The sequence below is a fragment of the Gymnoscopelus microlampas genome (assembly GCF_963454915.1).
Source record: "Gymnoscopelus microlampas genome assembly, chromosome: 9".
Lineage (NCBI taxonomy): Eukaryota > Metazoa > Chordata > Actinopteri > Myctophiformes > Myctophidae > Gymnoscopelus > Gymnoscopelus microlampas.
In genome coordinates this window covers 19,222,796-19,248,335 of record NC_139946.1, presented here as the reverse complement: position 1 = coordinate 19,248,335, position 25,540 = coordinate 19,222,796, and the positions used below count along the sequence as shown (strand labels likewise).

Here is a 25,540-nt window from a genome sequence, read left to right as displayed (position 1 = left end):
CTGAGATGCTGCTGCTATACGACCACCAAAATAACACCTGTCACTGCCTGCCACGGTGCCACCGTGCGTGGTGTATGCCAGAGCCTTCTAGTGTGTGCTACGCGTACGTGCGTGATGACGCGAGCGGGCATACGGCGCCCGCCGTGCGGGCTACGTTCCATTGAGAAAGAAAGAGGAGGGAAAAGATGGCGTCCTCAAACAATCCCCGCAAATTCAGCGAGAAGATCGCCCTGCACAACCAGAAGCAGGCTGAGGAGACCGCCGCCTTCGAGGAGGTCATGAAGGACCTGGACGTCACCAGGGCCGCCAGGGTGAGAGACCCCGCTAGTTACCGCACAAAAATAACATACAAAAAAACAAATAAAACATCCACGAATGTTATGTGTTATCATCATGTTAGCTCAGCCTCAGCCAGGAGGAGGATAGGAGGAGAAACCGTTAAACGGCCGTTAATTAATTACACTTTCGTCGTGTGACACCGAAAAATGACGCGTTTTTCAGGTGGAAAACACGTCATTTTTCGCGTGAAAGCGCGTCATTTATTTTTGACAGAGCGACGTGCGAACGAACGTGTACGACGAAGTATAAATAAATAAACAGACGAGCTGTATGTTAGCTGCAGCATCTCTCTGTGTGCACGCCTTTATGAGCGTGAGAATGACAGGTTATTATGGTCTTCAGATGGGATGTAGAACGATGGTTAGCTGACGTTATTAACGGTTATTAACGTCCATTGCGTTAACGAACAGCTGGACGACGTAGCTAATGTTAGCTAGTAGCTGCCTAGTTACTGGAGCCAGATGTGGATAACTGGCACCTGTGTGTGTGTGTGTAACAGGATAGGTGGGCACCAAGTAAGAGTGGGCACCTCGGTGTTAAATTGGCTATTTTTGCCAAAATGTAAAAAAGAAAAAGAAAAAAAGAAGAGAATGTTTTTGAGTAAAACTTTATTAAACATTTGACAATTCGGTCTATTATTTCTACAATTGCTACAAATGACTGCACAACCTGTTTATCCAGGCATTCTGGGGCATAAACAAGAAGTTGAAGGATACATTTAAGTCTGATAGTGATGTACTGTGCATGTCCACATCACTTTACTTAAGACCATTTTTTAAATGTATATATTTTTTTTACATTTTTGGACAAAATAGCCAATTTTACATCGAGGTGCCCAGATGTCCCTAGTGACCACCTATCCTGTGTGTGTGTGTGTTGTGTGTATGTTGACATTTCTGTTCTGTCAGTAATGGGCAACGCGATAATAATATATAGGGTTGGGCAATATTTTTATATCATAGTCGATATAGTGATATGAGACTAGATATCATTATGATATGGCAGAAGTGTTGTATATTCCTGGTTTTAACTACTTAAGACCTATTTTAAACTTTCTAAAATCTTTTGAATATGGAATGGGTCAGAATACAATATTATGCTCACGATTTCAAGGTATCTTGTCAAATATCGTGACATTTGATTTTGTCCTACAGGTGATAGGTAGATAGATAGATAGGTCAGGATAGATAGATAAAAACAGCTCGGGCTCTTAGGAAATTGCAGTGGGACAACACTGCTATTCAAAGCATTATTATGGCTAACGTTAGGTAGCTTATTGAATGCCAAGAATCACTCCGGATCTCAGCTGTGTGAATATTATTTTTCTCCAGTTTTCATTCCCCCTGAGACAGCTGACATTTTATGCAGCTCAAGCTAGTATTCCCAGTGCTGTTTATTTTTCTTGATCATAGTGAAGTATTATTAGGTTTGTGGTTTTGGCACACGTTCCTGGCTTTGTCATTAAGGGACACTTAGACAAAGAGTCCCTTCTGTCACGGTGGAATCAGCAATCCGCAGGGACATGTGCGTGACAACTTTGTCGAGCATCTATGCTTGGCAACAGCGGCCAAGGAGATGCCTCAAAAACATTGTTGCTTTAAATCACACAAGGACATTTGAATAGTTATGATTAGTCCTTGAGGGGGTTCCAGGTGGTCCCGCAGCTAAATGATTCTCATTTGGAAACCAAATGGACCCTTATAGTTACATCTAGGTATGTAAATCTGAGAGTTTACTAATTTGTGCACTCTCAATAGTTAAATAAAAGGTAATGTAAGTGATATTTTTAGGTTAAAACAAAAAGTGTTGTTAAAAAGTTGAAGGAGTAGTCACCCAAAACAATGACTTTTGTTTATTTCTATTGTTTACTTACCCTGGGATCTTTTTTTTTATTCATTCACTGTAAAGAAGTGTTATACACATTTTTGGGGTGAATTATTCCTTTAAAGCTCTATATTCTGATAGTAATGCTAGAGTGTTTGTTCAGTAACAGGGGTCTCTCCAGCTCTTTAATAAACAGAATATACATTTTCAGGTGGTTTGCCAATATCAGCCAATCAGGAGAGAGTACCCATTTATCAGCTTCAATGTATCTGAATAGTTTTGTAACCCTGTGGCTTCAGTTTGTGATCTGTTACTGGAGTCTTTACTCTTTGCTGGTCTACATTGCTCATTGTACCACTGTCCTCAGTCGAATGTTTTGCCAGTAGATGTAGAAAAGTAAAGTGGAACGTCTTGTCTAGCCGTGTCAGATTCCTTTGTCTTTTCATTCATATTCATTCATTCATAATTCATTCATTCATGTTGTTCATGCTATTGCAATTAATCTCTATTATACATTGACAACCTACATCACTAGACAGGCTCTTCACATAACACGGATAATAGACAACCTGCTGCTTTTTGTCTTTTTAACAACAGACACAAGGCTATACCAGTGGTGGACAAAGTACTCAACCCCAGTACTTGAAAGTATAGATGCTCCTGGTCAAATATGACTCAACTACAAGTGAAAGTTGCTGTCAAATTTGTACTTGAGTTTTGGAGTACTTGCTTTTAAAAATACCGTATTAGTATTCAAAAGTACATTCTTTTTAAAATACTTAAGTATTAAATGGTACAGCTTACCTAAGTACATTTACTTTTTAATATCAATGCATTGCCGTATTGAATTTGAGACATTTAAATATCACAAATAGTGAAAATAGTAGATCTATAACTTCTATAAGCTCACAACACGTCCCATCGCAAGGCGTTGTGAATATGTGAATGCTCTTTGATCTGCTATTTTCACTATATTTGAAATGGAGCTTAAGTGGTTCATTCATTATGTACTTTGTACCTTTGTCAAAAGTACAACATTTTTTTTAATGTAGTGGAGCGAAAGTCAGTATCCAAAAATACAAATATTCACGCAAACTACATACTCAAAAAATTTACTTAAGTACTATACTCAAGTAAATGTACTTTGCTACTATCCACCACAGTTTGTAGGACAACAGACTTGAGGCTCAGATGTGCAACATTTTAACATGCCCTGACTGTCGTCAGGTGTTGCTCACTCAACTGTAGTATCTGCTGTCGAGTTATAGAGCACCGCAGTCTGACATCACTGCCGCTAGAGGGCGCTATCCACCTGGAACACAGTGTTATTTTTTGTTTTGGATTTCCCATAGGGGAATCTTAGATCTTGTGACATAAGAACAGTGTTCCAGAAATAAACTAATCCCCCCCGTTGATTTTATTCATATGGATATGAAGCATCAGCTGACGATAAAAAAGTAAAAATGTATCCATACACAGACGTTATCAAATGTAACTCGATACCATAAACTACACAGTCACATACCTGACAAAATCTCCTGGGTGTTTTTCAAATTTTTGGAACACAGTTCTTATATGACATGATCTAAGATTTCCCTATGGGAAATCCAATACAAGAAATTACGCCGTGACCCAAGGGTAGTGGGAGTGACATCAGGACTTAGGTACTCTATTACTGTCAGTGATGTTGTTGTCTGCTCTTTACTGCTCACAAAACACCCAACCCATCAATTAAATCACATTCCATCCAGATGATAATATGTACATTTTTCATTTAAACTGAAAAGACGGGCAAGGTGGGTAATTAACCACAACCAAATGGTATAAAGTACTGACTGTCTGTTTAATTCAACACATTGCTATGTAATTAAGCTGTCCGTTTGACTTGTAAATGTAAAAGTAGTTAGTTTCCTACCCTGCCAACAAGCCTGATTGTTTTTTTTTCTTTCTCCAGCCATATTCTTTTTCCATGTATCAGATCAGTCATTCACTCACTCATGCTTTCATGCAATTTTATTTTGCACAGCTGCAGTTGCAGAAGACCCAGTATTTGCAACTAGGGCAGAATCGTGGACAGTACTATGGAGGCTCACTGCCCAATGTCAATCAGATTGGAAATGGCAACATTGACCTGCCTTTTCAGGTGAGCCCCTAGCTTCTCTCAGCTGCTAACAAAAGTGTTGTTTTAATCTCTGAAAAGAAAGCCTTTTGCACACCTACAGACAGAGCGACGTAAGAGAGGACAAAAGTAGCAGAAAAAAACTCCCACACCGTCTTCAAATGAAAAAACAAAATCAGGGATTCTTTATTGGGAAATGTATTGGGAGGTTGTCTTGACAACCCAATGAAGGTCTCGGGAACGTTCCGTTCCGTTCCTGAGAAAAAAAAACCTGATTTTCTCTTTGCATTTGATGACCGTGTGCGGTTGTTTTAACCTCTACTAAATGGGATATTGTTAGCTGCTATTGAGCAGATCAGATGAAGACTACAGTTGGCTTTAGCTTTAGTGAATGACTGGAATAAACCTGTTCATTATTTTTATACAACAAATAGTTCTGATCCCACATTGTGAAAGGACGAGACTTGCTCCATGCGTGCTTATATCCACAATTATAGGAACTCGTCCCTTGTTACACAAACCGATAGCTGTGTTTACTTATCAGTCAGTGTTCCAAACAATGTTTTATTATAGGACTTGGTTATTCCAAATAGGCGACATTGGCAATAACGGTTTGATAAACGTGAGACATGAAACTTATTTCATACTGAATATTATTTTTTTAGTACTGTAACAATACTAATGAGGACACCCATCTAACTGGTCAGAAAGTTCCCTCAAAATTAACCTCAAATGTCATGAGGTGTGGATCAATATAGTATTGGCAGGCAGCAAATATTCAGCACCACCATCAAGCAGGCAAATTTGATAGAAGTCAAGAGTAAGTAATTCAGCTCAGTTACAGTCGACCGTTGATGCAACCAAGACATTTTTCACTAAATGCATTGAATTGAATGGGAACATGCAAATCAGTGTTTATAAAGCCATAATACATGTTCACAAAATAGTCCAGGCTAAAAGATGATTGTTAATGTCTAGCCACAGAGAATTTGCTGTCAAGAGGAGAGCAAAATAAACCAATTCAATAGTTGTGATAATACATTGAAGTTCGTGCTATATTGTGATTATATGGCAGTGGCACATGGCCTTCTGCCACATTCCTGTGACTGCAGCACAGCTGTACCTTTAACCATGATATAGCATTACCTTGTGTATTATTGCTTACATTTAGGATGATTTGGATGAAATTATGATGACAGCAGTCTGTTTGAATGTAGACTGCTGGTTGGTAGGAATCAACTAAATGCAGTGTAGTTTTGGCACAACTTCACACACTGGCAGGTGGATAGCATAAACATGAACTGAAAGGCACACTCCAGCTACACTTAAAGTGATGAGAACAGTACGTACCTTTATTTCAAATGAAGGTATTGTTCTCATCACTGTAATGCATAATCTATACTCTGTCGTGTGACGGTGTCACTTGCAGAAAATATCCAGTCGGCAAGTATAAATCCGGTTTAATTGTTGCTGGGACCACCCTTTTGAGTCAACTACAAAGGCGAGCTGTTATCTAGGGCACAGAAACCAAAGCAAACCAGAACTGTTGGCTATATCAGGCAAACCAATTCAACCCTGGAATGTCAATTTGGATCATAAATTTAAAGAGTACACCATTGCTTGTCATGGCTTTCCATCTTTAAATACATTTGCCAACTCGAGCATCAGTATGGGGGCCCATGGCTTGACTCATTTTGAAATGAATACATTTGCATTTTGCAACCATTTTATATTGATTATATTATATCGATCATTTTGGTGATATTTTATGTTCTCTGAACTTGGTGGAAGCTGGATTTCTCTGCCACGTTGACTTGGTGTGTTCTCTTCAGAACTCAGTGCTGGACACCAGCCGGACCACCAGGCATCACGGACTGGTGGACCGTGTCTACCGGGACCGCAACCGCATCTCCTCTCCACACCGACGACCGCTGTCTGTTGACAAACACGGACGCCAGATATCCTTCTCAAGAAACACAACGTGTACATGTCGAACAGAAGTCATCAGAACTAAGTTTTTGTTTACGTTAACATTTATTGGCTAGGGTTTAGGGCTGCTGCAACTATCGATTATGTTCTTGCCGATTATTCTGTCAATATCTTTTCCAGAATAATCGAGAAGCCCGCTTTTTTAATTTTGTATTTCTTTTTATATCAAGTATCAAGGGATACTTTGAATGGGTCTTTGTTTGGAAAATGGGTCTTTGTTTGTTTGTTTTCAAGGTTATTGCTCAAAACACCCCAAATATAAAACCTGTATCGATCCTCCTGAGCATTGTGCAAAATATGCAGCAAAGAATCTGACAGCATGTTAAAGGCAGCATTGGTCTGTCATCTGCAGGGCAAAAATACATACCATTGTAACTTTCAGTGCTTTAAGATAACCACTGGTGATCAGAAGGTCTACACACAAAAAAAGAAAACTACAGAAAGTAGAGTTCTTACAGGCAAAACAATCAGTTTGGAAAGCATCTGGAAAAAGTCTAGAATTTGTATTTTATTTTTATTTTTTAAACTGTTTATATTAAAGAATGAAATGTTGGTAAATGATATCCACTGCTGTAACAGCCAAGGACAGGAGACGGTAGTAGTAACTGATTAACTTTAAACAGCCAGGTAACATAGAAACCCCATCCTGACACTCCCCTCTTATATGATCTTTATAGTTTGGTTGGTATAAGGTCTAGTAGTCAATGTGTCCCCGAGACCCAGGCTGTTGCACTTCTATCAAGGCTGCTTGCAGTGTTTGTTATCCCTAGAGCCAAACCGAATCTGGAGAGTCCTAGACCAAGATCACTTTTTGTTTCAATTTAATCACTTAACCACAACAACTGTGTCTAAAATAGCTGATCTACAAGCTCATGTTGAAAACCTTTTTAAAATGCTCTCCTGTAATGACATGCACAAAGTAGGGATGCCAGGTTGAAAGTGGTTAACCACTTAAACCCCCTATTTGACCCGGGTTGGCTATATACTTGGGCCGCTCTTTTCTTCCCTCTGTCTACACCAAACCGACCTACAAGCTTGCAGATCTGCTATTTTCTGCCGATGTGCCTCAGGAATAGGGATGTTCAAGTGGTTACAAATCGGACACATCAGCCGCATAATTGCAGATACCGATGACGTTAAATAATGGCTCTAGTTACCACTGCAGTCGTACAGTCACTCGGTCACTCTAGAGTAAGAACCAACTAGATGCCTCAAAGATCACCACGACATAGCTATATCTCATCACCAGCTACATTATTCTTCTTAACTGAGATTTACATTGACAGCTGTCCCTACAGCTCTGTTTACCTGTCCCCTCCACCAGATACCAGCTGGAGAAGGTAAGCTGCTTTTGAAGTTTACTAACTAATGAAGAAGAAGAAATAAAATTGTCTCCAAGTTGGTACACTTCCTTTTCAAAATGAGGACCTACATGACTCACTGCGTCATTGCAGGCTGGACATTTTGCCAACCTGTCTAACACAGAAAAGTAAACGCATAAACAGAGTGTAGCAGAGAGTGGTTCTTAATCATTTTGACAATGCTGGGACAATAGATGTGATGCTACCATTGGTTGGATGTGTGGGGGGGCTGGCAGGGCTATAGTTTTGCTAGTCTCTCGAGACAGACTGTTGACTCACACAGTTTTCAAATGCTTCCGTCATACAGTCTGTGCCAAGTGGAAGCGCTGAAACTGCGGAGGATGTCTGCCTCACTTCCGTTTAGTCTTTTCAGTCCCGTAAATCCAATTAGTGGATGAATATATAGCTTGCTGCTTAGCAGAAATGGAAATAAAAAAATATATTTTAAAGACATTTTTAAACGTATTTGAACAGAATTGTTGAATAGACGACAGCTTCTGTTCACAGCGTGCAGGAGGTGTAGTTACAGACTCTCTGTAGCATTCAAAGATTGTGTAGAATAGTTGTCTGACTTGAGAGACTAACATTTTTCTGACAACTTTGTTTCCTCTCCAACACACCCAGAACAAATTCGGACTCTGCCTTACACCAGAGCACCATGAACCCTAAGCCCCAGGAGGTATTTGCAGGGGGATCGCAGGAGCTCCAGCCTAAACGAGGTAACGACAGATCTGTTCACTGACACTTTATTTATTCATACACAGTGGTATAAATGGGTTGTTGCGCTTCATTTCGGAAGATCTAGATCTACTCTCTTCGTGAAATATGTATGTGCTAAGTGAAAACGATGACTGAGAAAGTATTACATATGGGATGCTGGTACTTCTGTATACTGGCAGGCCTGATGTAATTGTTTCAAAAGGAAAACGTGCACATGTAGGCTGTACGAACAAGCACTGAGTAACAGTTGATCTCTCATTTTGATGAAGTCGGCTCTGCTCTGTTGGATGCAGGCCTCCTTACATCAACAGGAAGATCAGTCTGGATACAGCTCATAAAAACGTAACCCGCTGGAAATTTTTCAAAGTACGGCGTCTATCAAGCCGGCGGCCGACCCTTATGGAACACCCTGCCAAGTATAGATGGCTTCTCTCCTGTCTTTTGGTTGACACCTTACTATTTTTAGGTGTGCTTGAATCTTGGCGTGATTATCACTGTGAATGCTTCTCTGCCCTGTTGGAATCAAACCAAGATTTTTTACTGTGGACATATTGAGAGCAAGTGCCCAAAACTATGCTTACAATAGGTTGACTGCAATGTCAGTGACCCATTTGTTGAACTAATTTAATGCTAGGGCTGCAACTATCAATGATCTCCTTAGTGATTATTCTATTGATAACGTTTTTAATTAATTGAATAATTGGTAAGTGTGCTTGTTTTGTATATTTTTTAAATTAACCACTTAAGTGTTATTTTATACTTCTTCACACAATGATGTGGTGCAAAAATAGTTAAAATAACAGATTTACAAGCTCATAACATGTTGGATCGCGTTGTAGATTGGCTACTTTAAATATCTTTCCCTCTGTCATGACATGGCCAAAATAGGGATAGATTATTAATCGATTATTTTGTTAAGATTATCAAATTATTATTTTTTTACAATCGATTAAATCGATTGATTAACTGTCGCAGACCTATTTGATACTGAATTAGCATGCAACTGTCTTTGTGTTTTACCAATCAGTGCTGCTGCTAACAGTACCTGGGGCAGAAGAGTCAGAATCGACTGCAGACAACGATGCACAGAAACAAATGTGGGATGACGAGAAGGTGTGGAGGGGAAGACAAGGGCTACAAGGGGTTTATTTGTTTTGTTGTATTTTTTTTCTTTTAATACATCTTTAATACTTAATACTATGGCGTGACCAAAGAACAATCACATTAATGAGCAGATGGATCGTGCCCATAGTTTTTAGTGTACATGTTCACCACTACCATCTTCTCTTTATTCAGGACGATTCATCAAATTCCAACACGTGTGATGTTCCTGGAATCAAGTGAGTACCTGTTGATTTATTTCTTACTATGGTTAGTTTACAGATTGGAATAACTGCCCAGTTACATTAAAAGCACAGAGTTGAACCGTTTTGAATCTTTTACAGTGAAATGCAGCCATATAATTTTGACCGTTTCGTTTTAGGCATTTTGAACCGTGTTTAAACTAGCAAGCTAACGGTAGCCTGCATGCTGCAAAGCAGTATTGTTGTTTACTAGTTACACGTGTGGTGCGGTGATACTTCTATTTGCCTGTTGTAATGTCCATTTGGAGCACCCAGGGGGCAAATTGACAGTTCAGGATTTTAAGTGACACCGAAATGAAGCCCCAAAATGTGCAGTATAATTCGTTCTGGTAGGTACTGGACCCATAGAAACCAAGCTCAGTTTCTGTAGCTAACCTTACTCTTCACCCCCTTGTTGCTGTTTCTCTCTTCTCCAATAAGCTGTCTTCGAAATGCCACTTTTTCAAACGTAAGCTAAAACCACAACACATCCTCTGACATTTCTGTCTTTCAGCATTTTCCCGTCACCGGACCAGGAAGTCAGCCCGACCGGCCTTCCAGCTGTACACAACACGGGAGGCTCTCTGCCCGATCTGACCAACATCCAGTTCCCCCCACCGCTGTCCACCCCTCTGGACCCAGAGGACACCGTGGCCTTCCCTTCCCTCAGCTCCTCCAACAGCACTAGCAGCCTCACCACCAACCTGACACACCTGGGCATCAGTGCTGCCAGCCATGGTACAGTACCCGCCCACTTCTCATTCCTTTTCAGCGAGATACATCATCTATTGATGAAATTGTAAATTGCAAATTGATGTTCATAAGCATATTCCATAAAACCCTAATGGTCTCAGATATTTCATAAAAGCAAAGTTAAACCCTCAATTTGCAATTTCTTCAACTAGTTGGCTGTAGAACAGCAAGAACATAGGTTTAGAATGATAATACCCAAACATAATGCATCTACATAATTGTGCTAATTGTTTAGGAAACAGCGCTAGTGTTGAGGACTCTTTTCTCGCTGTTTCACAAATCACAGATTGGGACTGCCTAACGAAAAGGATTTGTTTTTGCTTTAATCCCATTCCCTGTTGATGCTGTAATGACAATAGAGATACCAAAAATGTCGCCAAAAAGGCTACTAAAATGAATGTTACACCGTATGACTTTAAAATCAGTGAAGAGTATTGAAAATGCTTTGGAAAAATGTAAATGTATTAAACTCAATTTCCCACTTCCAGCTTTGTACAGAATGTGAAAGACATAGCGTTTAACAGCTTGGAAAGACAATCTGACACTTCATGTGACACCATCATTGATGATAATTTTGTCTTTAATTGTGTGTGTGTATGTGTGTGTGTGTGTGTGTGTGTGTGTGTCAGGGATCACCTCCTCCTCTGAGCCCACCATGACAGTCACGTCACAGCGCAGACAACCCAATGTGGTTCCCCTCACCCTCAGTGCTGACCTCCATTTCCAGCAGTCCCCCCAGCAGCTGTCTCCCACCCTGTCCTCACCCGTTAACATCACCCAGGTAAGGTGACCTGCCTGGGCACCACGCCAGATAGTTTTCTACTAACCCAGTCCCATAATCTGAGGGGATGTGATGCACTGCTTCTGACCTTTTGGCAGTATCAAACGCCTGCCTGGGATCGAACCTAGAACCTTGTGGTCCAAAGACAAGTGCTCTACTAACTGAACTACCCCCCCGGACACTATCAGGGGCCGTATCCACAGAAAGGGTTTTAAGAGCTGCCAGCACCCTTCTGCCATGCATTTCTATAGTAAAGAGGTGCTGGAGTGCTCCTAGCGCTGAGCATCGCGTATCAGTGCCTTGAGTGCTTGAAGCAGAAAATCTAAATAGTTAAACTTTTGGAGAGGAGTGCTGCTCATCGATGTCATGTTTGATCCTCCTGGCTGTCAGTCAATCCAGTCATTTACGGCCTGGTGTTTACCGTTTCAGCTAGGCTATTTGTGCTAATAATAACGCAGATGACACAACGTTTGAGCACAGCAACGGTCGATAGGTTTGAACATTGCAGGCGTCAATAAATGCTTGATGCCTGCGCTCCTCCGCTCATAAAATGTTTTCTGTGTACACGGCCCCTCACTAGTGTGGCCAAATGTACAGTACAGTAAAGGTCATTTCAGACGGGAAGCGGCCGACGCGCCTATGTAATGCATTTTCAATGAGAGGCGGGCGATTATTTGGGATGTGCGGAGAATTTGAGGGGCTGTGAGGCAGGCGGGCATGGTCCCGTGAAATTCTCGTTCGCGTCCTCGTTTGTGCACACACAAGCGCGCGGGCGGCAAGAGCTGGATTGTGGTCAGCTTTCTTTTCCCCGCACCGCGCAGGAGGACAAAACAACAATGATCGCGGCGCGATCACCGCTGATCCAAGCGGTAACGCCCACGTCCAGCGCTTCCCGTCTGTTATGACCTTAAGACTGAAGAAATGTTTTCAATTTGCATTGCAAGATGTAGGCTATTATATGTAGTAGGGACATTCAAGCAGGTTACCCAGATAACTGCTAATTAAAAGCCAAACCATTCTGTTATTAGACCGTCATGAATTATTTTTCTTCTTTCCTCAGGCAGTGCCGATGGAGGCCATGTCCCTGGAGCTGCAGCTGTCCCAGTACCCTCTGTTCAGCCAGCTGACGGCCCAGGCCCAGGCTCAGCTCCTCAATGACCTACAGAAGCAGCAGGGCATCCGCCTCATCAGCCTGCCCAGCACAGCCACCTCCAGCTCAGCCACGGCTACCAGCCCCTCCCCAGACACCCAGAGCCAAAACACCGCCAATATCAACATCAACTCGGTAAGTTACTGTGAACACCTGCTCACAATCAAGGTTATTATAGTTTTTATTATTTATTTTTTTCAATTATTTTTCAGGTTATTATTAGTTTCAGTTTAGTTTTGTTTACTTTTCAACATCGGTTTGCTAATTTTGGTTTAGTTTTTATTAGCTTTAAGAAATAGTTTTATTTTATTAGCTTTTGTATTGTAATTTAATAGAATATTTCCCTCTATGATTTTAGTTAATTTTATAAATACACAATAGAATTTCAGTTGTCATCACTGTTTTGGAAAGCGTTTTTATTTTTATTTCACTTAATATATCCAATGATTGATGCAGTTAATAAATTGTCTCTGAGGTTTGTGTCTAGTAATGGAGCCTGTCTATCATCCAAATGGCTTTGTGTGGTTGCAAAACCCCTGAGATTGATATTTCATTACAATAAGTTTACTTTATTACGATTAACACATCTTTGCTTTTGACAGCTGCCAGAAAATAAATTCTCCTTGCTAATTAATTTGTTGTTAATCTTTTGATAAAATGGATTTCATTTGTTTCTTGAGAGGTCATGATTTGGTTAAGGCAGATCATTGTAGAGGCTTATAAAGAAATGAAATCTTCATTGAGATGAGTTCTGCCATCTTTCAAGTATTTTCCTTGGTTAACAAATTTGTTGTAAGTAGTTTGATTAATTAAGCATTTTTATTTGGATAACAATGGTGTAAGAACCAAGGTAGTGTGGCTATAAATTCTGGTAAATCTCCAAATGTGGCTATTAAGTCTGGTTAAAAAAAAATACACCAGCCATAAGATCCCTCACTTAATGACTATATATACTTGCCAGTATTCCTCTCAGTGGCTGGTGATAATTTCCTACCAGGGAAAGACCTGGACCTCCAGACCTACTTCCCATAACTCTAACAACTCTTTTTGATTGTGATGGGGAACCCACTCAACCCAGAACCTACAGTACCAAGTATAAGTTCTGGGTTCAGAGAACTCAGGGTTAGTAATACTATGTCCTGAGCAGGGCCCAAATTGGGTTCTGTTAACCTTATCTGAAACCAAGCCGTAGTGCATGGAAACAAATGCTGAACCCGACACGGTTCTCTTAGTTCTTGTAGTCAAAAAGAGCCATTACAGATCCATGGATAACCTCAGCTCAGTTCCCTTCCTGTCAGATTTGTGTGACTGTCATGGCGCTCCGTGCTAGCTAACCCTCTTCCCTCCAACAGTACCGCAATCAGACTGGCTCCCCAGCCAATCAGTCTCCAACCTCCCCCGTCTCCAATCAAGGCTTCTCGCCTGGCAGCTCGCCTCAAGTAAGGCCCCGCCCACACGCCGAGCTCGCTGCTTTTCGGGGGAAGGGGCTTTGTTCCTTGTGGGGTCGGGGCATTAGGTCTGAATCGGTTAACACTGCTTCTCATTCTCCGGTCTACAGTTGTCCTGTCCATGGTGTCCACGGCTGCTTCTGTCATTTCCTCCTCATCGCTCTAATTGTTCACTGTACTATGCATGTAGGATCATATGGTGGATGCTTTCTTCCTTTGGTAAATGGTGCATTTATATAGCACCTTTCTCCAAAGCGCTTTACAATATGCATTACATTCACCTATTCACACATACATTCCCACGCCGATGGCAGAGGAAACCGTGCAAGGCACCAACCTGCTCATCAGGAGCAGTTAGGGGTTCAGTGTCTTGCTCAAGGACACTTTGACCCTAACCCAGGGAGAGCACAGGATTGAACCGGGGACCTTCTGATTTCCAAGCGGCCGTTCTACCTCCTGAGCCACTGCCGCCCCTTTTGGAATGAATGCTCTCAAGAGATTGTTGTAAAATGTAGGTAGGCTAAACAAGGGGTTCCCATGCCAAGGACCCCTGAATAGCCATAGCTTCTGGCTGTGGCCCCACTATTGCTAAATGGATTTATTTGTTTAAATGGCGAAAATAGCAGATCTACAAGATCACTGTGTCATAGCACCACGTGTTGCAAGCTTGTAGATATGCTATTACATTTTTGGGAACATTTTGGACTATAAGCTGAACATTTTGAATACAACTTGTTTTGTTTTTAAATACTTTTACTCTTGCAAAAAACATGATTAAACGTGAAAAATACGGTGAAACGGTCAACTCTTACACCTGAAAGAAAGCTTATCACACAGTGCTGATTATTCATTTCCTGAGGTGCTTCAACTTGTCTCATTACAAATGTTTTTTTTTTTTACAAGATGTTTAAACCATTTGCTTCAGGTCAACGCTCTCACTCTTTGACTTTGCCTCCAGCTTGTTTCTGTCATGGCATTACTAAAAAATATCTGCTTGTGGGATTGAACAACCCACCTCCTTGGCTAGTGTATGTTTTGTGCTTTTTTTCACTGTTCATTTCAGATGCCATGGTGAGTAAATTAACAGCTTAACGATATGTCTTCCAGCACATTCCCGTGGTGGGCAGTATATTTGGTGATTCATTCTACGATCAGCAGATGGCTTCAAGACAGACCAATGCACTGTCTCATCAGGTGACACAATCCATAAACTGATAATCACTAGTAATCTGATTTGATGTAAGATGTGTTCATTCTATGCTAATTATAAACCCAGAACGAAGGTTTATTGATTGGCCCAACAACTCTTGTGGTATCCAGTAAGCTAGTTTAAAGAATACAATAAAAAAGGCATCTCAAAACCAAATCAGACGTGCACTGGATCAAAAAATACCTAATGGAATTGAAACAGAAAAATGGGCACATCAAAATCTTCCCATTAACAGTCAGCACCATTAAATATTCCTCTTAAGTACCCATAGTCCCCTATTTAAATACCATATCCCATGGTTTTGCAATGGGAACTATGGGTATTTAAGAAGATAATTCTGTGTCTGAGGAAGAGCCTTGTTGCTAAAATTGTCACACACATTAAAGCATTAAATGTTTGAACAGGAGCTATTTGTTGTGCAGATGTTTCCGTTTCAATTTCAGTAAGCAAGTTTGCCATCATTCTTTTTTTCTCCTGTCCGTGTTATCTATTCTTATGTTTGTTATACAGTAATACTACTGTTATATGGTAGACTTCCTGTACTCATTTCCTATGTTTTTTTTACAAATGGTTCTGATACCTTCCTTTATTCTTACAAAATGGTGTATTTTCTAGCTGGAGCAGTTCAACATGATTGAGAACCCCATCAGCTCCAACAGTCTGTACAATCAGTGCTCCACCCTCAACTACACGCAGGCAGCCATGATGGGCCTCACTGGGAGCAGCCTCCAGGACACACAGCAGCTAGGATACAGTAACCATGGCAACATCCCCAACATCATCCTCACAGGTACCCCCGGTCACCCAATTACCAAACACACATAGATAGGTGTAAGATGATGCATTATGTCATACTCTTCCTTCTACTGTGGTCAATCTGCTAGAGTGTTGACATAGAAAATTATGTTTCTATATTATCGTCAATGTCGGGTGGAAACCCCATGGGCCCCTGGCTTCCATTGAAAATGGCCTGTAGCCTGTCGCTTTGTCGCAGCAAGTGTGAACGCAGCATTAGCGTCTGAGGTTGGAACTTTGTAGCAATGAGGATCCAAAGAGGCGCACATCCATTTTCCATTTAAAGGCAGGTGCTGAACTTCCAACCACAAAACTTGGAGACAAAATAAAAGTTTGCACACTGTAGCTCCCTTTTGATATTTATATTTGGTACCACCTGAGTGGGCTGAGCGACCTTTCGAGCACACTGCTCTTCTTCAGACGAGTCTGATGAGGAGCAGTGTGCTTGTAACTTTGTATTTACATTTACATTTCTCACTCCAAAAGTCAAAGATGTCCATAACAAAACAAATATGTTGACTGTTAAGCCTGATGCATACTCCACCTGAACAACCAATGTCAGTTTGGTTCGGCTGGTCCAAAACTATTACAATATGACATTAGAGGTTCGGGTGGGTTAGATCAGAGCTAATGTCGGGTGTTTGGTGCCTCCGAGATGTTGTGACTAATTAGTGCGGCCAGCCGGCTACTGTGATTGGTCAGACGTTCCGCATCGTTACTGCATTCTTTCAGCCCAGCTTCAAGTTCATTCTGTCACCAGTGAAGCCAGTGAAAAGCAGCAGCAGTAGCACGCCAACTTCCAGGAGGTACAAACGCCTCTGAAATCTCTGTCTAGTGACCATTCATTATCACAACCTATCGCTAGAAGGGGCAAAACCTCCACACCTCTGTCAGAAATGTAATCCAGGTATTAATTTAACCATCTGTTCCAGCATTGCTGTAGTGTACAATGTTACAGTCAGATCAAACGGCATGAACGGTGGTGGGCGGGGTCTGGCTTCCAGAACACAGAAGTATGAAATTACAATTGTCTGTCTGCTGTTGAACACATTTCGCCTGTTCTGGTGGTGTAGTTGTAGTACGCATTAGGCTTCACTCACTCAAACAAACACTTGACATGACAAAAATGCAGTTTTCTTGTAATGTTACGGCACAATTGTATGAAATACGGTCTTTACACAATTTGATTCAATAGTGGCAAGGTTTCTGTTATGTTAATGTTATATTATTTCAAAGTTAGAAACTTTCACACACCTAGATTAAAAAGGTTCAAGCAGGTGCGTAGGCTATATCAACAATGAATGATAAGCCAGCACAAAGTTTATTTTCTTCTCTATCGTTGTTAGTGACTGACTGGTTTCTCAGGTGTGACCACTCAGCCTGGCATGTTTAGATCAGGCGCCAAGGAATCTGCGCTGCATTTGAAGCCTACTTCATGAATCTCTTAAGGGTGCAGTTCCCATTAATGGCCCAGCAGATGTTGCTATTTCACCTCCTGGAGGCTCCAGAAGAATATACTCTCAATACAAGTGAACAAGGTTTTGGCTGAACTTTACACTTGATTTTAGTACCCTAGTAATATTTTTATAAACACTTATCATGATATGTGTTGAAATGAAAAGGTGTTTTTAACATACATTTCAGTTGATGTAATCACATAGTGAAATGTCCTTGCATCAAACAGAGATTTGGTTTGTTATTTCCCTGTCAACCTTATATGGCACAAAACGCAGTAGTCATGTAGTGTGCAACACTGTAATGCAATGTCCTTATATCTTTGGGTAAAAACTACCTTGCCCAACGACAAAGGATGAACATGGCTGCCGTCAGCTTCAGGAGATTTCCTTGTCCTGACAAATGTACAATCTTTTTGTTGTTGTTGTTGTTGTTAAATGCAATACTGTTACTCCACACCTTTTTTAAAAAGCTCTGTGGATGTATTATTATAATTATTATAGTTTTCATACAATATACATCTACTATATACAGAATACCCTTACAACTTGTTGTAATTGTTGTGTTTAAAGTTTAATTTATATGACAAAAATCAATTCCAGTAACAGGGGAGTCTCCGCCCAGCCTTTCCAAGGAGTTGACCAACTCTTTGGCCGGCGTCGGCGACGTCAGTTTCGATGCAGACTCCCAGTTCCCGTTGGACGAGCTAAAGATTGACCCACTGACCCTGGACGGACTCCACATGCTCAACGATCCCGACATGGTACTGACCGACCCCGCTACTGAAGACGCCTTCAGGATGGACCGGCTGTGAGCTGCTGGACACTACACTGTGGCCGACCACACAGGAAATAAAAATTAAAAAAAGGGAAACACCCCACTACTTAACTCTGGAAAGGAGAGAAATTAAAAATGGGGGTGGGGCCGACTAAACCTCTCCCGAATTGCATGGCCGTTCAGCTGTCTGACCTCCTCGCCCTTTGACCTTTCAAAGCCCTCCTGAGACGATGCACCACCAAAAAGACAAACAAACGAGGAAGAGGCAGAGACGTCCTGTGGCTTGCTGGGGAATGGCATTGTTGCTGTCATTATTTTTGAATGAGGTTGATCGCGCGGCGCTTTCGCTAGCCTGCTCTGTTTACAGTGTATAACGTACCTGCCAACATTTACCCCAACAACAACAATGCACATTTATTTTTTGTCACATTTATTTATGATTTATTTATTTTATCTTTCTTTTCCTACTTGTGTTTTCTTGTAGGGGGAAAGCTGCTTGAAAAATGTACTAAACCGTGTCCGTTTTGGAATGCTTTTTATTTATTTATTTTACACACACACACACGCATTATATATATATATATATATTATATATATACATATACTGTAGGTACACATACATTTTAAGTGCAAAATACCACAGTCGAGTGGTTCCTACCCTGGAATCTAATGAATTGATTTCACCATCATAATATACATACCATACAGCTTTCTCTTTCTCACTCAAAGCTTTATTTTTGACAACCAAATGTTTATATTGTCATCATTTACTGTATGATGTTTGTGTATTTATACGTTATATTTTTTATTTATTCTTTTGGTTTATGATTTTTATTTATATTGTTTATATATAATATATTGCATTTCATAATTTAAGTTTGATGCCAAAACGCTATCCTGCTGTAGTCGTGTTCTACAAATTGCACTGATGTGGTTTGCGTCTATTTATGAACTGACAAATGTATACATATTATGTGTTTATTAAGCTTCTTGGTTATGAGTGGAGCGCAAAACCTCCCCATATTTGCTCTTGGGGGTTTAATGTGCCATTCTCTGACGGGAGTATCCCAGTTAAAAATAGTCTGATAAAATCCACGGATACTCAATTTTCCATCCAGGAAAAACAGTACATGATCCCAAAATAAAATTTCCTCAACATTTTATTCAGGTGCTTATTTTAAGTTAGCTGAGTGAATAAAGCAGGCGTTGAAATGTAATGTGACAGAATATCCAAATTGTCTTCATGCCAATATATATCTAGTAATGACCTATCTCCCTTTGGAAAAAAAGGTTATTTTTAAAGCAGAGAACACTAGGAAAGTTCTTCAGAAGCAAATCTTTTTGAAGTTGTCACTGTGAGAACACCTGATTTTGCCTTACATCGATATTCTACTGTTCTGCGTTAGTGTCTAATGTGACAATGTATTTTCGTCACTTCTCGTAACATTTTTCTTGTATTTGAAAAGGATTACTTAACTTATCGGTCAGTGATTATTTGTGGTTATGTAATGTAAGGTTTGACAAATCAATGTACTGTATTTTGTACCGGTAAAGTTTTTAGCTAAACTCTCGATGTTTTATAAGATTACAAAAAAGGAGAAAAAAAACCCCACTACTGTCTGCAAAGAATTAGCTGGGTTTAAAGTCTTTGAAGGAAAGTGCAAATATGGGGAGGCTTTCTGCTCCTTGGCAGGGAAGCTCTGACAAGAACCAGGGGGAAAAGCTTCTGTGACCTTGGCCACAAGGGCTCGGCGTAAAACTAGATTTCTTTGGTATTTTTAAAATGTTTGAACATTTTTTAAGTATTGAACACTACTTAAAGAGGTATTTCACTTTAACACAATTAATTAACTTTTAAATTTGTAATTGTTAAGTAATAAAGTTATTTAAAAAGCAGGGCCCCCCTCACACTTTAGAATAAAATATCAGTTACTAGAACCAGGGACGAGTCTTTTCTACGAGTTAACATTAGGGTTGGGATCCGACACCTGACTGGGGTGAACATTTTGGCAAAAATTGCAGATCTACAAGCTCACGGCGCCTGGTCTTGTAGATCAGCTATGTTCTGTGAAACATTTGGTTTAGAGAGAAATACTAGTGGATCTAGTATGCCCTTGCAGACCCGTTCAACAAAGTTTATATAGGGTATAAGTGGTTAAAAGTAAAAAGAAATTGGATTTTCACAAATGAAATACATTTAAAAAGTGTGCTTATCAAATGTTCTATTTAAGCCCAAAAGGTGTTTTTAACATACATTTTAGTTAATGTAATCACATAGTGAAATGTCCTTACATCAAACAAAGAGCTGCTGGAGCCAGTATTTGCATTGAGAGATTCCTGGTAATAACTATTTATAGAATATATATTTCTAAAAATGAAAGGAACCGAATGTGCTATTGATGGTATCAAAGAGCCACAAAATCTTCAAAAGCTCAAACAATCAGGGATGTAGTCTAGAAATGTGTTTACATCTTTTTCTAATATGATTGGTGTTTACACAGAGTCGTCTGCAGGACTAACATAACGATATTAATCACTACATCCCTGTCACGGTCCTTTATCGATTCTAGTGTCATCTGGCAAATACTTGTCTGAATTGAGAGCTATGAGCAAGCCATGCCTGTAGAGTGTAACTATTTGGCCTGATTTCTACTTTGTTGTACGCTGTAGGCTTTAGGACTATGACTTCACGGTCCTGTAGGAATGGAACTTTAGAACGGTCGTTTTCCTTTCGAATTTGAGCACAGTAATCCACCTTTTTGTTTTTGTCAGAGCTTCCCTGTGGTGAAGTTTCTCCCAGTTGTGTGGGATCATGTTTTGTATATTGTAATGTCTACTGTATGTACAGGGGGGTGAAAAAAATACAGATGCTTATCATCGGCTTTACACAAATCCTGTCTGTGAGATGCGGTCCCATTCCAACTTGTAAAAGAAAAAAGAAGAGGAATCACGTTTGGTTTAGGACAAAACTTCTAAAGTTCTTAAACTTCGTTTTCAGTTAACATGTTCATTATTTGTTGTTCGTGTCTTATCTGTGATTTTTGTTTGCCTTCGATAGATTTGTGATTCCTATGCAAATGAGATTTTAAGAATCTGACCATAAGATAACAGAGAAACTATATAGAACAGATGATATAGATTATTCTATAGGATAATGTCCAAATGTTTGTTTTTTAATAGCTAGAGTTTGTTTTTGTTTGTGTGTTTTTTTTTTGTGTTTTTTGAGCCAAACCTCAGTGGAAGATGCCATGTGTGTTATTGTATAGAAGGGTTCATGCTCCATGTCGATGACCATTCTGCCTAGCGGTGGTTTGACCCTTTCTCTTCATCTACAAACCTTTTTCTTGTTGAACAGCAGTCATTCAGATTAGGGTTGCAACGGTTAATCGATTTATTAATCGATTATACAAAATAATTGATAATTTTATAAAATAATTGATTAATAATCCAACCCTGTTTTGGGCATGTCTTAGGCAAAAAGTTGCAAAAGTCTTCAAAAATGTTCCAAAATAGTGAAGATAGGCGGTCGACAACGTGTTGCAACGTGTTGTGAGCTTGTCGATCAGCTATATTCACTATCTTTGCTCGACAAGATTATTTGATTAATTGAAAAACTATGCGATAGAATATTCGCTAAGAACATGTTGGTTGTAGCCCTAATTCAGATGAACATTGTACATACGCTATCGCCCTAGCAGAATGCATGACTTAGAACTTGACAGTCCAAATCCCTGAACGAAGGTCTCATAGCTATGCTCGTTTGGTCCGTGTGAGATAAAAACGCAAGCTGTCTGGCAAGTGGCAACTAGTCTAAAAGGGATGCATGCCTGGGATTCTCGTGTGCAACAATTAACTTGGTTTCTTGTTATGTGACACTTGTTACCACCGCCGTTTCAATGCCTAAAGTCCTGGTTGATATCAGATATTTTTGTGCAACAATGTCTTTAGATTTTAGCCTGTTGTCACCAAAACGACCTTTTGAGGTTTGGGTCCTGCAAGCTGTTAGTTGGACCCAGCTCGTCTCTCGTCCCCTCTGACAGAGGATGCAGACAGTTGCTTGTTCCACCTTCTCTTCATAAACTGTAGTGTCTCTCTCCCTGCATACCATGTTGTGATCAGGGCTGTTACCATCATGACATTTTAATTGACGATTAATAGTCATACAAATAATTGCTATTAATGCATTTGTGTTTTTGGCGTTGAACACTAAACATAAACAGAAATTATGTTTCTGTTTGGTTTTTAGGCGTAACAAAAATTGCACAGGGTAGTTAGGACAAATAACTTAAATTATACAACGACCAGTGCCGATAATGTACTATGGCCAAAATGGACCTTAATTCATACTTTAAGAATCATTTTTAAAATAGCAGAAATGGACCTACAAGCTCTCAATGCAATGCAACGTGTTGTGGTGCTTGTAGATTGTCTATTTTCACTATTTTGGAAAATGCTTTAAAATATATGAAAACATTTTTTCAACAGATTCATTTGTGCAGATGAATGGAAACAATTCAAATGATTATGTTATGATTGTGACAGGCCTAATTATGATTAGAACCGCATTCAACTCAGATACGCTAACACTGAATCCGGACCCTTGTCCACTCACACGTTGTCTTGTTTTTTGTTCCTTTTATAAACGTGATAAAGAAAACGGAACCGTGTTTTCCTGTTCTCTTTATCTCTCGCTCTGGCAGTGATTGAAGTGATTGGCGTTTGCACTGTTTGTTTGCATACCTGGGACTTGAACCTGTGTCCCACAGTCAAATGCATGACATGATAGACGCAACAGTCTGGTCCTTCGATACATATGTGTATATACTTGTATACATATGAGATTTATGTATAAGCTCAAGTGGAGTATTTTCAAAGCTGCATTGTTTGATAGTCACAAGGCCTGACAATGATACACTACTACTAGACATAACACTAGTACCCACCAGTACGTGCACGCGCCCGCTGTCCGTATGTTTGTAAAACATGTTATCAAAAGCCAGCCCAACTGTAAGCTCCTCCTGAGATCTAAAAAGTCCCCAAGCTGGAACCAGAGCCCAAGCATGTCCACTCACCCTGCGTCTCATTGGTGTGCTGTGGACATTTCAGAACCCTGTCTACCAATGACATCATCGACTGGGTTTCCAAACAAATAGAAACTACAGCCTTTCTCTTCCTGGAAAGTTAGCATGTTGAAATGGAAACCATTGTTCTTGGATTAACCAGAAGAAAAAAAAAGTTTTAAACCTTCTTTGAAATCACCAAACCTGCCTACCGATGATGTCACTCACTGGTGGGCAGGTTTCTGAACTGTCCACAGCCCTCCTTTGAGACACAAAGTGAGTACTAGACAAAAATGGTGCGATCTTATGATTATTAGTGATGACTAATTAGATGAAGATACAGATGAAAATGGGTGAAGTGGTCCTTTAACACAACGGCATAATTCCTCTTGTTTATCATAGAGGCCCTGTATCGCACAATGGGGGAAGACATGGGTTATCACAATAGTTTTATTGGCCTATCATGTCAGGTTATAGACTGGATTAAGTGTAATTCTGTTGTTTGTTTTGTTTTTTCTATTGTGCAATGTTTAGTCGGCTAGTTGCTTCGCACTTTATTTGTGACTTCCTGTTGAAGGAACAGAGACTGTTCTTATGCCCTATGTGAATGCTGACTGTTTCACACCAGATCTATACTCCGGAAATGTTTTCATGTCAAAGAGAAAAACAAAATAGAAAAAAAAGATGTATTCTGTACCTTTTCCTTTGTAAACTATTTTTGGCTTGTCTTGTTCTATTTTTTTATTTTTTATTTTGTACCTGTGAAGATTTTTTTTTGAGGGATGCAAAACTAGAAAGGGCTTAATCCAGTGCAGCTTGTTCTCCTGTGTTGTTGGAAAGAAATCAGTATCCGAATGTACTTCTGTGTTGACCATTTCTTCCCCTCAGAGATCTCTCATGTCATGACAGTAGGTCTGGGAAAAGTATGTAGTGTTGTGAACTGAAGTTGGTTAGCCTTGGACCAAGACTGTCAGCGGATTGATTCTGACATGTATGTATCTCTGACAGTCTTGGAGAGTTCCCCAAATAGTGTTTGGAATTCCATGCACAAATTACCCTGCCTTTTGCTCTGGTTAAGAGCATCTGCTAAATGCCTAAATTGAATTTGTATGGAGAAGTATACAGGCACAGAACACAGAATTCCAAACACTATTTGGGTACTGTAAGTCTCCAAGACTATCAGAGATGCATAAATGTCAGAATCGCTAAAAGAAATCTCTTGACAGTCTTGGTCCAAGGCCATGAAGTTGGAATGAGCTCTCCTTGATGGGACGCTTGACTTTGGCCATACACACTGCCACTGCCAACATAGTGCTAGAGCCAACACGAACAGGAAAGATGAGGAGCTAGTGGGCTTTTAATGGAAATTCCAAATCTGTTTTCCAGAAAGCTTCAAGGTAGTGGAAAACGTTAATCTACTCTAAACATAATCATAGGAGGACTGGTTCACTTGCTGGTCCACAGCGCTTGTGTTGTTATACTGTCAAAAAGGGTGTAATTTATGTCTAGATTGAGGCAACACACACATGCTGTCACTTAAAAGGACGATTTCACCCAATTTCAACCTATCTTCATATAATTGGTCCTCACTAATGCTCATGATAAAATGGTAAAAAGAAAAAAGTCTACTTTGTCTGTGTGTCAGAGGAAGGCTGTGGACAGTTCAGAAACCTGCCTACCAGTGACATAATCAATGGGGAATCCAAGCTAATAGAAACGGCAGGCTCCTGGAAAGTTAGCATGCTATAATGGAAACTGGAAAGTTAGCATGCTATAATGGAAGCCATTGTTCTCGCGTTAAAACAAATAGAAATAAATACATTGAAATCTTGTTTGGAGAAAAAAAACGGCTAAAGATGATGTCACTGGTAAGCGGGTTTCTGAAGTGTCCACAGCCCTCCTATGAGAGACAGACCGAGTATAGACAAATTGCACCTTTTATCAGGAGCATTAGTGAGGGCCAATTATGTGAAAATGGGTGAATTCGTCCTTTAACAGACGATATTGGGGCTGGGCAATATATCAATATTATATCAATATTGTTATGAGACCAGATATTGTCTGGAATTTTTCATATCGTAACATGGTGATGGCAAAAGTGTTGTCTTTTCCTGGTTTTTAATCACTTAAGCCTTATTTTATACTTTCCAAAATGGTCCAAAATTGCAGATCTACGAGCTCACAATCCGTCGTGAAGTGGCTCATTGTAAGGTTGTAGATCAGCTATTTTTGCAATTAATAAATGAAATGTATACGCATTTTTACAAATTTAAAAGAAAATGTATATTATCGTCAGAATATGGATATGGAAATATTTGGTCAAAAATAAAGTGATATGATTTTGTCCATATCACCCAGCCCTGGTTGATAATAAACAATTCCACAGCCATTCTAGGATCATGGTAATCTTGTCTTC

At 40.0% G+C, this 25,540-nt stretch overlaps 1 protein-coding gene across 1 annotated transcript; it reads left to right on the top strand.

The window, feature by feature from the left end:
• Positions 1 to 177: 177 nt before the first annotated feature.
• Positions 178 to 25,465, top strand: crtc1b (CREB regulated transcription coactivator 1b). The gene is made up of 14 exons (XM_084067692.1): positions 178 to 311; positions 4,190 to 4,306; positions 6,115 to 6,242; positions 7,552 to 7,611; positions 8,257 to 8,351; positions 9,380 to 9,465; positions 9,649 to 9,692; positions 10,210 to 10,433; positions 11,078 to 11,229; positions 12,290 to 12,514; positions 13,732 to 13,818; positions 14,935 to 15,021; positions 15,653 to 15,827; positions 17,890 to 25,465. The coding sequence occupies exons 1-14, from the start codon at positions 186 to 188 to the stop codon at positions 18,099 to 18,101; spliced, it is 1,818 nt and encodes a 605-aa protein (XP_083923818.1). The 5' UTR covers positions 178 to 185; the 3' UTR covers positions 18,102 to 25,465.
• The last annotated feature ends 75 nt before the right edge of the window (positions 25,466 to 25,540 follow it).

Coding starts and splice junctions, on each gene's coding strand:
- crtc1b (XM_084067692.1), top strand. CDS start 186: ATGGCGTCCTCAAACAATCCCCGCAAATTCAGCGAGAAGATCGCCCTG. Junction 4,307..6,114: donor ACATTGACCTGCCTTTTCAG/GTGAGCCCCTAG, acceptor TGTTCTCTTCAG/AACTCAGTGCTGGACACCAG. Junction 6,243..7,551: donor GACAAACACGGACGCCAGAT/ATCCTTCTCAAG, acceptor TGAGATTTACAT/TGACAGCTGTCCCTACAGCT.